At 38.0% G+C, this 12,372-nt stretch overlaps 1 protein-coding gene across 1 annotated transcript in view; it reads left to right on the forward strand.

Annotated features, from left to right (window-relative positions):
- The window catches only part of adgb (androglobin), a 166,317-nt gene that overhangs the window by 82,972 nt on the left and 70,973 nt on the right, over positions 1-12,372 (forward strand). The window contains exons 15-17 of the mRNA XM_052011225.1: positions 2,572-2,709; positions 5,661-5,744; positions 9,215-9,260. Of these exons, the coding sequence (XP_051867185.1) occupies positions 2,572-2,709; positions 5,661-5,744; positions 9,215-9,260 (268 nt within the window). The remainder of the gene's footprint in view (positions 1-2,571; positions 2,710-5,660; positions 5,745-9,214; positions 9,261-12,372) is intronic.

Here is a 12,372-nt window from a genome sequence, read left to right on the forward strand (position 1 = left end):
TGTGAAAACTACATTCCATCTACACAAAGGATGCTACCAGTAGTGTCAGTGACCTGTGCATCTGCAACAAGTCACTCGGATTTCCACTGTTCTTTGCATGTGTTTATGTCTGATACAGCAAGATCTGTCCCATTTTGTTTCCTTGATTTTTTAATTGATTCTCCACTTGAAAAAAACAAAATCTAAAGCCTGACAACCAGTCAACCACTGTCACTGAACCATTGGATCTTCTATTCTTATTGCTATCTACCACTATTTGGGAAAAGTTTTCACTTGTGATTTTACTTAAAATTTAGGTCATTTTCTTTAAGTAATGAATGTATTTTTAAAAAAACATACTTTAATTCATAATTTTCCATTTATCCCTTCCCTTGCCTACTCTTCCCTGCCTATCTCTATGCTCCATCATTGACTCTTTGCCTTTGCTCTCTGCCCTTCTTCTTCTCCCCTCTCTCTTTTTCCCTTCTTGTCCCCTCCCATCCCCGGCCCTCTTTTTTTCATCTCCAGTTTTAAAGCTCCCTTTAGCTCTCTCTTAACCCTTCCCTTTCCTCTTTTTCCTCTTACATTTAATTTATTTTCCCTACCTCCCTCCTCCATGAATACTGCCCTTCTTCCCTTTATCACATCCCAATCTGAGCCACCATAGTTTTTCTGATATAAGAATCTGATCTATCCTTTCCTCAGTCCTACCTTTCAATCTCTTTCCATAAACTCTCCTCATCATTCTTGTTACCCAGGCAGATGGAATTAGTTTAAGTAGGCATCGCGGTTGAGGTGGACATCGTGGGCTGAAGGTCCTGTACTGTACTGTTCTGTGTTCTATGTATAGTCAGCCAAATGGGTTTAGGCCTGGTAAATCAGAAGCAAAGCAGAATACAAATGGGGAGTTTGGGCTACAGGACCCATTCGGCAACATCCAGACCAAGGATTAGAGGAAGTGAATGTTATGTGCAGTAAGTGTGTACTTAAGTGCAGTTAATAACTAAAGATTACTTCGTCCAGAGTTTCAAAAAAAGAGGAAAGAAGTCCAAAATATGGAACTCTTGTCCTGCATTGAAACGCTTTCCATTTATGTCTGCACAATGTAAGGCTGATATTGTTATCCAAGAGAGTGAAATGGAACGTCTCTCCATCAAGCATAACTTTTTTTCTTTGCTTTCTTCTTCTTTTTCAATCTTTTTATTAGTTTTCAAATTAATACAGATTAATATATCACATCCATGTTTGTACATGTAATACAAAGAGATCAGGAGAACAATCATGGCATAGATAATCATAAAGAACAATAAAATATGAAAAAAATCTGTAGAATATAATATAAAAGAAAGGAAAGAAAAAGGTTTAGTATAGAAAAGAAAGAAAAAAAACCCAAATCAATAAGTAAAATTATAAACAATATACCAAACCAAACAGAAAAATTTCAAATAAAAACAAAAAAAAAAGAAAAGAAAAAGACTGGACTGAAATTTCTCAGTAGAAACAGAGCAATATTATGTTGTCAACTCCGTTCCTCTAAATTGGAAAGTTATTGAAAGGGGATCTATATCATGTGCAAATATTGAATAAATGGACTCCAAATATCTTCAAATTTAAGCAAAGGATCGACAGTACCACTCCTAATTTTTTCCAAGTTGAAACATGATATAGTTTGAGAGAACCATTGAAAGGTAGTAGGGGGTATTGGATCCTTCCATTTAAGCAAAATGGATCATTTGGCTGTTAATGTAACAAAGGCAGATGGTTAGTGGAAGCAGATAAATGGCCAGACTCTATCCTTGGTAATCCAAAAATTGCAGTGATAGGGTGAGGTTGTAAATCAATATTCAATACATTTGAAATAATGTTAAAAATGTCTTTCCAATATTTTTCCAGAAGAGGACAGGACCAAAACATATGTGTCAAAGAAGCCACATTCGATTTACATCTGTCACATATAGGATTTATATGTTGATAAAAATGAGCTAGCTTATCTTTTGACATATGGGTCCTGAGAACTACCTCAAACTGTATCAAAGAGTGTCTGGCACACATTGAAGATGTATTAACTAAATGAAGAATTTTCTTCCATGTCTCTGTAGGTAAAGATGTCTGGAGTTCGCTTTCGCATTCATTCTTAATTTTGTCCAGTGATTCTGGACGTATTTTCATAATTAAATCATAGATTATTGCTATCAAGCCCTCCTGATAAGGATTAAGACCTAAAATATTTTCCGTAATATCAGTTTTGTAAGGTGTCGGAAAAGAGAATGTAGTAGCTTTTGAAAAATTTCTAATCTGCAAATATCGAAAAAAGTGTGATCTAGGCAAATTGTATTTGTTAGACAATTGTTCAAAAGATGAAAACCAGTTATCAATGAATAAATCACAAAAACATACTATTCCCTTCCTTTTCCATATGGAAAAAGCTGAGTCAACTTTGGATGGATGAAAGAAAAAATTAGATTGAATGGGACTTGACAAGTTAAATTTATTAAATCGAAAAAATTTACCAAATTGAAACCATATTCATATTGTATGTTTAACAATTGGGTTATAACTTTTTTTAACAAATGCCATTTTGCACTTTTGCAGGAATCACATTCTGAAAGCACAAAGTCAGTCGGTCAGCTGTCAGCCAAGTCCCATGGTGGTAAAAGCCGGCATGGTAGTGCAGCAAGTCGGTTTGGAAGTGGAAAAAGTCAGCGAGATAGTACAGTGGAACCTAAAAAAGTGAGTAAGGTCCTTAGAACTGAAGCAGAGGATCACACTACAGACGGCCCTTGCCTGATGGCCACAGTAACTTTTTGCAATCACACTGCTCCCACTAACCCTGTAGCCTCACTGAGCTTGTGCTATCAGAAGACATTTCTAATCAGAAACATGTAGAACTAGTTGAAAAAAAACTTATTTTAAAAGTTGTTTAAGAAATAAACATATTAATCTGTTGATAATTAAAATGCAGATATACAGTGAAATATAGTGAAATAACCAAAAATACTGCCTAAAACGATCAGCTCTCCATTCAAGTCTATGAGTTTTTGCTAGATATATCAGTTAAAATGAGGGGTCAGCTGTGAAGTGTACCTGACTTGTCAGCTCAGCAGCTTTCAGAACACCTCTGGACTTGACAGCAAGTGATTCAAGGGCAGTGCCAAGAGGTTGTCAGGTGCAGAAATGCAGAACATATTATGTGAATGCTACAGGTAGCTGGCAGTTCTCCAGGGTCATTTCATCCTATCCTGTGCATCCAGCACATGCAGATTGGGGAAAATGTGTGTCATATTTATCAGATTCTTTTCTCAGATGTTTCAAAATATCTCAGATTTAGAAGTGCAACTTTAATATTTATCAATATTTTGGGCTGGCAATTTATTTCTTTAAAGCTTGAGAATCAATTTATAGGAGTCTTTAATTATTTCATCATTGGAACAACTATTAGCTTTTTAAGAAATTTGTGAACAGGATATTGAAGGTTTTTTTCACAATATCTTGTTAATACCATCAAATCACCAGAGCTGGATCTTGGTTTATTAACACCAAGCAATTTAATTCTCAGCCGAAATTTTCCACCTGCAAAAGAAAGGTATTTTTTCTGGATTTCTCAATCTGAAATCATCAGGTACCAATTAAATTCTTTACAAATAATTTTCTTCAGAATTCATCTCAAATACTTCAATGATGAGTTCTACTACTTAAATGACCCTTTTCCATACCATATTGTCAGTTAATAAAGCACAGCACTGGTACCTGTCTTACTCATCATAGGCTCTCCATATTCCAATTGTTAGTGAAAAACTACCATTAATTCACTCCTTTCCATACACAAATAGTTCTGGACAGCCTATTGACCACATTGGTGGACTAAGACCTTACTGTTCAATCAGTATCTCTGCCCCCATTAAGCTGTCATTTGGATCAGCTGATTGTGCCATTGACCGTAAGAAGAACAAGCCTAATGAATCTGTGAATTCTGTAAAATAGTTGTAAAATCAGTGAATTCTTTTGAAACTGTCTATATCGCAGCACCCACCCCTTGAAGCCAGGAAAACACATTTCTATTCAATTTCGTATACTTGTTCAGTAGAACAGGAATATAAGCATTCATTAATGAAATACATTTTGTTCTTAGATTCTCTTTTATGACTATCTGCTACAGACATTTTTGAGGCAGTGGATTATCCCCTTTCCACTGACTGCATCCCTTTTTGAAAGGAAGGCTAGTGAGGAGATTCACAGGGTTATTCTGACGAGAGGTGATATCATTTGTCCCCTTGGCAACCAAAACATTACACCCACGATTTTGCTTCTATTGCACTTTGAACTGCTCCCATGTTCCTCGGAGATAAATATCATTAGCCAACCATTTGTTTGGAAGAGTGAATGTTTGTACAAGAATGAGAGCCGATCTTATTGAAGCAAAGAATATTCTTAGGGACCTTGACAGGTTAAATGCTGAGAGGATATTGCCTCTCACGAGAGAGTCAAGGACTAGGGGGCCTAAATTCTCGGACTTAAGGGGGTTCCCATTTAAGACTGGGATGAGGAAGAATCTACTCTCCCATAGAGTTGTGAATTATTGGAATTCCTTGCCCCAGAAAGCTGTGGAAGCTGAATCCTTGAATATATTCAAAGCTGGGATAGATAGACTTCTAATCAGTGAGGGAGTCAAGGGTAAGGGGAGAGGGTGGAAAACTGGGCTTAAGGAAAATTGGATCAGCCTTTTTTTTGTCAGAGCAGCTCAATGGGCCAAATGGCCTATTCCTGTTCCTATTTCTTAATGTCTTATGGTCTTGCTCAAAGGAAGATGGTTAAAGTTGCTGGAGGTCAATCATTCCAGCCCCAGGACATCGGTGCAGAAGTTCTTCAGGGCAGTGTCCTTGACCAAGCCATTTTCAGCACCTTCATCAATGACCTTCCTTCCATCATGAGGTCAGAAATGGGAAGGTTCACTGATGACTGCATAATGTCCAATTCCATTTGCAACTCCTCAGCATACGGGGGAACCTAGACCACATTCAGGCATGGGCTGATAAGTGACAAGCAACATTTGCATGACAAAAATATCAAGTATTGACCATCTCAAACACAAGACTGTCAAACCATATACTCTTGATGTTCAATGGCATTATCATCGCTGACATCCCCATCATCAATATCCTGAGGATCTCCACTGAGCAGAAACTAAACCTGACCAGCCATGGCTGCGAGAGCAGGCAGGCTTTCCTATGGTGAGTGATTCATCTCCGAACACTCGGAGATGTATATACCATCCACAATTTACACTGCAGTTAGCCATCCAGACTACTCTGACAGCACCACCCAAACCTGCAACTTCTTTCACCAAGGAGGACAAGGGCAGTAGGCACATAGGAACATCACAATCTGCAGGTTCCTCTGCAAGTTACACACACGCCATCCTAGGAAATATATCACAGGTCCTTTATCATAGCTGGGTCTAAATCTTGGAAGCCCCCTTTCCAAAAACATTGGGGAAGTACCCTCACCAGAAGGATTGCAGAGGTTGAAGGCTGCTGTTCATCACTGCCTGCGCAAGAGCATTTAGGGTGGGCCATAAACACTGGCCTTGAAAGTAACACTCAGATCCTGACAGTGGACTTATAAAACAGCATCTCCATCTTATATAACATTCACTAAACAATTGCCATTTTGTACCTTTGCAGGAATCACGTCCAGAATCCATAAAGTCAGGTGGCCAGTTTTCATCTGCTAAAAGTCGGCTGACTATCTCAGTGGATCCTAACAAAGTGAGTTACTAGTATTGGGTGCTCTAGAATTTTTCAAGTACAGTATTTGCAACTATAAATGTTTCACTTTTTTCCTTGCATTTGTGCAGGCCTTCTTTGTAGCTATCACATAGCATCACACGTTAGTTTATACACTGAAAATCAATTGGTTATGTCAATTGACACTTCCTGGATCGGCATACCATGGTAAATCATATCATGGTTCTTTGGTCATATAATTTAAAGTGCTTCTGCACAGACCCTTGATGTCAATCTGCAGGCAAAGCATGGAGCACCTGTGGAAAGAGAAACAGAATCTGATGAAGGGTCTTTGATCTGAAATGTTAACTCTGTCTCTTTTTCCACAGATGCTGCCTGACACCCTGAGTGCTTGCAGAATTTTCTATTTTATTTCAGATTTCCAGCATCTGCAGTAGCTGGGAGTGCAGCTTCACCAAAGAATTTCAGTGACAACATTCTTTCATATATGCACTTTGAAGAAAACACATGAAGCAGAATGCAGAAATAGGCCCTCATTGTAATGTGAAGGCCTGATTTGTCGTATTATATTGCCTGTCCTTACTCAGCATGAGTGTTCAGCAGTGGAGCAAGCTCTGTGATCCTCATGGATGGCCCTGAAATCTTTCATGTCACAAGTAAGGCCTTCTCTGAAGGAAGCACCACATTGAACTGGAGCTGAGTTCCCACCTCTGATTGCACAATGTCCCGTCTTCTGTCGGAGACATGTGCTGCCTGGAAGGTAGTAGAGGTGAGATGCAATAATGGAAAGACTCATGAAAGAAAGGTCAGTGATTAGAAAGGAGAAAGAAGAAGAAAGGAAAAGGATGGAGACATGATTTCCCACACACAAAGCCATGCTAACTATCTCTAATCAGTCCTTGCCTTTCCAAATGCAAATAAATTGTGTCCCTCAGGATCCCTTCCAACAACTTCCCCACCACTGATGGTAGGCTCATTGGACTGTTGTTCCCTAGCTTATCCCTGCTGCCTTTCTTAAATAAAGGCACAACAGTAGCCATCCTCTAGTCTTCTGCTACCTCACCTGTAGCTAATGAAGATACAAAAATCTCTGCCAGGGCCCCAGCTATTTCATCTCTTGGTTCCTACAACATCCTAGGATACACCTGGGATTTTCCACCTTTATGCGCTTCAAGACCACCAACATCTCGTTTGTAATGTCAATATGCTTCACAATATCAATGTTCTCTTCCCTAATATCACCAGCAGCCATGTCCTGCTCCATGATAAATATAGATGAGAAGTATTCATTTAAGACCCCACCCATCTTCTGTGGCTCCACACATAGATGACCACACTGATCGCTAAGGGCACCTACCCACTCCCTAGCTACCCTTTTACTCTTAATATACTTAGAGAATCTTTTAGGATTCTTCTTTATCTTATCTGCCAGGCATATCTCATGTCATCTTTTTGTCCTCCTGATTTCCTTCATAAGTGTACTCCTACATTCCTAATACTCCTCAATGGACTTGTTTGACCCCAGCTGCCTAAACCTGACATATACCTCCTTTTTCCTGACCAGAGCTTGAATATCCCTTGTCAATCTGTGTTCCTGCCAGCCTTACCCTTCACTCTAACAGGAACATACTGGCCCTGAACTCTTCATATTTCACTTTTAAAAGCCTCCCATTTCCCAGATGTCCCTTTACCTGCTAACAACCTCTCTCACTCAAGCTTTGCAAATTCCTAACTAATGTTATCAAAACTAGCCTTGCCCCAATTCAGGACTTGAGCTATCCACAAATTTGGCTGTGGTTCATTCTTCATTCCTCTAAATCATTGAAATAAATTGCAAACAGCTCCGGTTCCAACACTGATCCCTGCAGCACCCTACTGGTTACAAGTTGCCAACCTGAAAATGAATCCCTTATCCCTACCCACTGTTGGCCAATCCACTGTCCATACTAATATATTATTTCCAACACTGTGAGCTGTTACTTTGCAAAGTAACCTTTTTTTTGTGGCAACTTGTCGAAAACCTTGTGAAAATCTAGATATATATTTCGTCTTCCGGATCCCCCATCCACTCTGGCTGATGCCTCCTCAAAGAACTTTAATATATTTGTGAGACACAATTTCCTCTTCATGAAGCCATGCTGACCCTGCTTGATCAAATTATGCATTTAAAAATGTTCTCCTATCACCTCAATGTTTTTCAAATGTTTTTCCAATAGACTAAATGGCCTGTAGTTACCCACTTTTTGCTTCCAGCTCTTCTTGAATAAGACATCACATTGGCACTTTTCGAATCTTTCAATAACTCTCTAGAATCTAAGGATTTTTGGATGATTATAACTAATTCATTCATTATTTCTATAGCCACTTCTTTTAGGAACCTAGGATGGAAACCATCAGGTCGAGGAGATGCAGTTTTTAGCCCCATCAGTTTGCCTAATACTATACTCTAATTATCATGATGATATTTAATTTCTCCCCTTTTTATTTAGTATTATTGAGTTGTTTACAATATCTAGTACCATAAAGACTGAAGTAAAACATTTCTTCAATTCTTCTGCCATTTCCCGAGCTCATTATCAATGGGTCCTGTGCTCACTTTGACCCTTCTCTTCCTTTTTATGTTCTTAAGGAACCTCTTATTGTCATTTTTTCCATTTCTTGCTAGTTTGCCCTCAAGGTTTATTTTTTCTTCTTTGATTATTTTTTTATTCCTCATTTTCCGGATTCTGAATTCATTCCAATCTTCAGGCCCACCACTAACTTTTGCCCCTTATATCTTTCACCTTAATATCCTCTTTAATGTCATTGTTAACCATGGTTGTTTCATTCCACCCCCCCCCCCCATCGCCTTAGAATTAGAATCTTTTCTCCTCACTGGATGTTTTGTTTTTGTTGGGATCTATGAAACTAGTTCTTTAAATGTATGCCACTGCCTGTCTGTTATCTAGTCCACTAATCTATTTGCCCAGTCCACTTTAGTCGTCTCCCTCCTCATTCTTTTGTAATTCCCTTTATTTAAGTTTAACACAGTTGGTTGCTAAATTCTATCATGCTTGATCACTGGTGAGCTCATCCAACAAATATTGATGACCTCCCATGTTTCCACATTATGTTCCACCTGCCATCTTCTTTCCCACTCAATGAGCTGGTCTATATTCCCCTTGAAGCATCTTCATATCCTTCTCTGTGCTCCTACTCCCACCTCATTTCGTATCTTCAGCAAAATTGGAAATATAGCATTTGCCTCACTCAGTGATATTGTTGCCGTAGGCTGCCCATACAGCCAAAGGACTGGGATATTCCTGATGTGAAAAGTGGTAGTTCTTATTGGTTTGAACTGTGGTCATTTTCCAAGATGAAAGCAAAAGTAGGGGGCTCACACACTGCCAACACTAGATGGAAAATTGATCCTTTGATAAACTTCCCAGACTTTTAGTTTTGTCGTGGTGTACCATTCTTGTCGTACGTATGATTCTATTTTTGTTTATCAGGAAGAAAATTTGAATATTCAGCAGCAACTGCAGAGTGAAATTGAAGGTGAGTTATAAAATTTGCTTCCTTCACAACACTGAATGTAAATGGGAATGTAGGAATATGCAAGACTGAGTCGTGCAACTGAAAAGTAAACTACCAATCCTGCCAACACTTTTATGATGCACGAAGTGATATTTTCAAGGAGGAAGTGCTTGATATCCTGGTATTGAATTTCTTAAGCACAGAACAAAAATAATGCATTTTTCTGCTCTTTAATAGATCTGGGAGAAGAGATATCTATTAATTCCTTTAACATTTAGGTTCCATTTCTACCAATATATTTCCAGAAAGGATAAAAATGCTTTAGTGAACTATCAGACCAACAGGGAGAGTAGAAGGTGAGTCTGCCACTCACACATACTCAGTAAGTACTGATTCTCCAGCACAAAAGGAGTTTATTCATTATATCTATGCCAGCTCTTCGCTAAGACTAATCACCCTTATTATCCAGTGAATTCCTTTGCATTTGATCAATATCCTATTTTCTCCAACAACTGCACATAGTAATGCTCCTGCAGTATGGTTTTAACTCTAACTTCAATAATGAACCAGTAATCTCTTAAATTTAAGAACTAATCTATAATTTCCTGGTTTAATTTACTTACCTTTCTTAAATAACATGCAAAATTTTCTATTCTCAAGGAAAAATTCCTGAATTAAGAGAACTTTAAAGATTATAGTTAAAGGTGTCGACAATGTTCTTAGCAAGTCCATTTAAAATCCCTGTTAGAGAAACCATCTGGACCTGGAAGCTTATCAGAGTGAAACATCTTAACTTCCCTTATTGTTAGTTTGCTTACAATAATTTTGCTGTGCCCTGTATCTAATTATAATATTATCACCTTTGGGATTTCTGTCATGATTTCCTATAAATAATGTTGCAAAGTATTTACTCCTTTATTTTCATTTTCAAAATCATCATTACTTGATTTCCAAAGGTCCATAATGGTCCTGATCACTCTCTTTTTTCTAATTGTAATGTTTTTGGTTTATTGTGATTTCCCTTCCTGATTTCTTCCTGTACTCATTTTGTAGCTCCTGTTTTGTCAACAATTTGTGTTCTTTGTATATCTCTCAGGTACCCGAAGCTATGAAAGCTTCTGCTGTTCTTAATGCCTTTCCTTTTACTTTACATTAACCTATAACTCTTGGTCTTCCATGATAAGATTATTTTATTCTTTTGGCAAGTAGAATTCTGCCCCTTAGAGATATAAAATATGCTTTGTATTAAATTCTTTCCCATACACCAGCCATTGATCTACTGCTATTTTAAACATTGAAAGATTTTCCCAGTTTACCACATACATTCTCTGTCCGTTTAGAATGTGTCATTTTTACTTAAATCTAGAAACAGTCACCATTTCACCTTCCTTTTCAAATACAACATTGAACTTGACAAATCATGATCACCTTTTAGATTAATATTTACTCATTGTTAACTAGGTTTTCTCATTAATCAGTCATGAATATTTTATGACCTAATCCCTGGCTCATTCACAGTCTGTCAGGAAAGGACTGGAAAAAAGTCTTGGCTGCATACTGGTGAGAAGATTGTGTTCAACAGCTTTAGCTGTCTCCAAATTCTGACTGGGCATCTATTTCATGACTATAAAAGTCCTTGAAAAAGGTGCTGTCTCCCAAATCCATGCCCATCTTTCCCCTACCTTTATGTTTGAACCATATCAGTTAAGTTTCTATCCCTGCCATTGCCTTATTAAATTCATAAATTATAACTTGTATGGTTGTGACCATGGTAACCAATCTCTTCTCATTCTTCTTGATCATCGATGCACGTGACTATTGGGCAATTCCAAGGGTGCTGAGAAACATACATTGTGTGAAGGTGACGAAAACCTTTTAATGTTATTTTATACTAATTAAAAAATCATTAACTACTCATGCAGCTCTTTGCCGTTTTTATGATTATTTGGCTGCTGCATTCACTTCTATGACAACGGTGGCAATACTTAAGTAGTCATTCATTCTGAAGTGATGTAGGAAATAGATGAGCCAACAAGGCAAATCCTTTCCTTTTTAATGGCTATCTCCCCTCTCCACTCATGGTCCTAATGTAGGATTTCGACCCGAAACATTAGCAATTCCTTTCCTCCCACAGATGCTGTTCGAACCGCTGAGTTCCTCCAGCAGATTGTTTGTTAATTCAGTTCCTGCCACTAGAGTAGCTTGTACTTGAATACAGTTGCTCAGACTTTCAGGGCTGTTTCAAGCTGCAGTCTGTGGATTGGGAGACTGGGTGGCCACAAGTAATAGTTCCATGCAGTGAGCCTTTGCAAGCATTATATGTGGCTGACATGAATGTTGAGGTACAACAGTCATGAAGCTCAGTGGTAAGATGTCAGGAAAGTATGCAAGTGCATAGATAGATCTGCACGGTATTTATGTACTGCTTTTCACAACCCCTCTTCACATTTGTACTGTGCCTTATGTGACTCCTTGTTCTCAAGCCTGTTTTTACCATTCATTTAGATCATGGGGGATGATCTAACTCCATCTACTCCTTGGTTCCACAAGTCTTAATAACCTTGCCAATGAAAAAACAAATCAATTTTCATTATGAAATTTTTTATTAACCAGCGCAAGCAACCTTTTGCAGCAGAGTGATCCAGATTTCTGTTATTCTTTCTGCAAGCAATGGCCTCGTGACTCATTTTGAATAGCCTGGCTCTAATTTTAAATGTCCACTTGTTCTATAATTTCCCAACAGAGCATTTCCTCATCTATCTTATCAGCTTATTTAATTCTTTAATTCTTAAACCACTCCATTAGTTCACTGCATGAACTTCTATACTCAGAAGAATACAAGTCATATTGTCATAATTTAATTCTTTTTAGCTCCTGTATCATTTTGGTGAATCTTGCTTACAATCACTTCATGGCCAACATATCCCTCCTGCAGTGCAGTGTCCAGAAACAGTGTTCCAGATGGGGTCTAACCATAACATCCCTTTGACTTTCCACTTTCTTGAGATGAAGACAAATATTCCATTATCTTTTCAATTTATTTTTGGACCACTCTGGTACCTTTTATTAAATAAAATACTCATGACTGCTAAATATCTTTTGTTTACACAGATTTGCTACCTTTCCATTAAAA

The sequence above is a fragment of the Pristis pectinata genome, chromosome 3 (assembly GCF_009764475.1).
Source record: "Pristis pectinata isolate sPriPec2 chromosome 3, sPriPec2.1.pri, whole genome shotgun sequence".
Classification (NCBI taxonomy): Eukaryota; Metazoa; Chordata; class Chondrichthyes; order Rhinopristiformes; family Pristidae; genus Pristis; species Pristis pectinata.